General features: G+C 44.2%; 1 protein-coding gene across 1 annotated transcript; it reads left to right on the top strand.

Moving 5' to 3' along the window:
* Window positions 1–423: 423 nt before the first annotated feature.
* Window positions 424–2,496, top strand: LOC311103875 (uncharacterized protein; the record flags this gene model as incomplete). Its single annotated transcript, XM_084145507.1, has 4 exons — window positions 424–429; window positions 578–664; window positions 943–1,146; window positions 2,352–2,496. 4 exons carry the CDS (start codon window positions 424–426, stop codon window positions 2,481–2,483), a joined length of 429 nt encoding a protein of 142 aa, XP_084001633.1. The 3' UTR covers window positions 2,484–2,496.
* Window positions 2,497–2,553: the final 57 nt, after the last annotated feature.

Below are 2,553 nucleotides of genomic sequence, written 5' to 3'. Positions count from 1 at the left end.
TAGCAGAGCTACAGTACACAGAGTGGGTGATAAGATCACAGTGTTCCTATGTTTGTTCCCCTCTGTGAAACTGTGACATCACTGTCTCCATAGAGATCCTATAATTCACATCGTTCTATAGTAATTCTATGGCTGTCTCTCACCTATGTTCCTCTTTCTCCATAGCCTGTCCCAGTGGTCAAAGGGCAGAGGGAGGCACATGTGTGCCGTGAGTATTTTAATTTAATCTATTTTTGTTTGGTTGAGACAGGCAGAGTTCCCATGTTGATATTGCATTAAAGCACAGGGGATAGCTGCAAATAACTAGCGCCCCCTTGTGCCCGTACTGTGTAATTGCACCAGGAACTACTGTGACCTAAGACAATGTATTGTGGTCAGATGATATGAAATGTGTATCATGTTTGCTATTATTGTTCTATCCAGATGCCCGTTTGGCTGCTCTGGATTCAACTGCACTGACTGTAAGTTGCACTAAAGCTCCTCTTTCTTAACCAATGGGTACAGAGATTTTATAAAATTATGTGTGTTTCCCAGTTATCTGAAGTGTGTTCATGTGTGTGTGTATCTCTCTATGTAGCGGCTCTGTTGGCAGTGGTGGTCATCACCTGTGTACTGGGGGGAGTCCTTCTCATCATGCTGCTGGCCCTGTTGCATACTACTGCTGGTAAGAATATAAACCCTTCCTCTCTCTCCCTCCTCTCCTCTCCTCTCCTCTCTCTCCCTCTCCTCTCTCCTCTTCCTCTCTCCCTCTCCTCTCCCTCCTCTCCTCTTCCTCTCTCTCTCTCTCTCTCTACTCTCCTAACCATTACTCTTAGCTGCACCCCTGGTTCTACACCCACCCTACAAAATCTTGACGTTATTTCTCTCACCAAATTGTATCATCAGATAGACTTAAAGATATAGAGCTGTACATTTACATTGTCCTATCTGTGTGTCTTGGAGGTACCAGTCGCAGTCGGTGAAGAAGCCTTCAGCAGACTTCAGCAGCCCGTACCCTGTGGAGGACTTCCAGGGCCCCTGGTCCACCACCCAAGGCATCACCCCAATCCCCGGGCCAGCACCAACTGGGACTCGGCCCCCATGGAGATGACCGAGGGGGGTGGAACACACACCCTGGTCAACAAGAAGCCCCACACCAACGGAGCGGTGAGTCAATTGTGATTAAGCCTGTATTCTTCTGGCCTAATGCATTCTAGACCATATGGAGACTTACTGCTAGATAAACCTACCGCTTGTACATTGCCCCAAATTGTAATTGTCCTGTCTGCTTTCCTCTCACTGCGTTTGTCCTCTGGAAACCTAATACGCTAACTCCAAGATCTTCTCTGTCTTGTGTAACATATTTAAGATGTGTGGTGTCCGAGATAACGAGGCTGATTATGCTGTGATGATAAGAAGTCCACTTACACTGTACTTTGATTATAAAGGTTTATTGTATCAAAGATCACAGTATCAATTTACAGACATCTGCAGATATCTGGAGAACAACGGCCCAATCTGTTAATATGTTGTTTCTCCCCGTCCTTTGTTCAAAACATGGTATTTATCCTATGTAACATAAGATGGGTGGTTTTTGACAGACCAATCCCTGGCCTCCACATATCTCCAAATGTCCTCTATTCCAAGAAGCCTATGTAGTAATGCTTTCCAGATGTTTCAGCAAAGCAGAGTAAAGTTAATCTATTACACCATTTGCAAATGTCAGCAAAATCATAGACCTTCAGACACTACAGATGCTTTGAGATGTTGTCTCCTTAAATGCTGTGTGCTACTTGTTATTTAACTCCTATATTACGTGCGTAAATCGTATGTAATATTTGAGTTGCTTGTTGTGCTATAACTGTAGCTGTCGTAGTGGAGAGTTAATGTTTGCTAGTGTTTAAGTTAGCGAGTTAGTTAGCATGTATGTGTTCCTTCCCTTCTTTGCCTGACTCCCAGTGTGTTGCTTTAGGGATTCCACATTATGCCTAAACGGGGGAAGAAGGTAAGGTTCTATGTCTAGTAAAGCTTTGCTTTCCCTCTCCTTACTAATCAAGCATATAAACTATGCTGATGATTTTACTAAACCTACCCTGTCCTTTGACCTGGTGATGGGAAAGACTGAAACTTAATGAACGCTTGGTGGAACAGTCAATAGCTTCCAATACCTTTTGTGATCCACCATTTGGTTTATGAGGAAAATAACTCTTATTGGGTTTCAATAGTTCAAAATATACCGGGAACACAAGCGTTGATGAATGGTCCGTTTTGTCATCTTAATTTCATGTATGTTGCTGTTTGATTTGTGTGTTTGTGTGTGTGTCTGCATGTGTCTGCGTGTTCTCTGACATTCCTGCCTGTCAATGTTTCAGACCGGGTCGTATGACCTGACCTCAGACAGCATGAACACGTTCAAGGGGAAGAACCAGTCTCGCTACTCCTACCTGGTGCAGGGCCACGAGAACCCTTACTTCATACCTGCAGAAGAGAGGAGACCCGAATGAGAACCTCAGTGATGTCTGGAGACAAGGACCTCTATTGACAAAGCGTCTTAAAGCAGAAATGCTGATCTAG

Source organism: Coregonus lavaretus, assembly GCF_964263955.1.
Source record: "Coregonus lavaretus genome assembly, chromosome: 28".
Classification (NCBI taxonomy): Eukaryota; Metazoa; Chordata; class Actinopteri; order Salmoniformes; family Salmonidae; genus Coregonus; species Coregonus lavaretus.
This window is presented reverse-complemented; position numbering and strand designations above follow the sequence as displayed.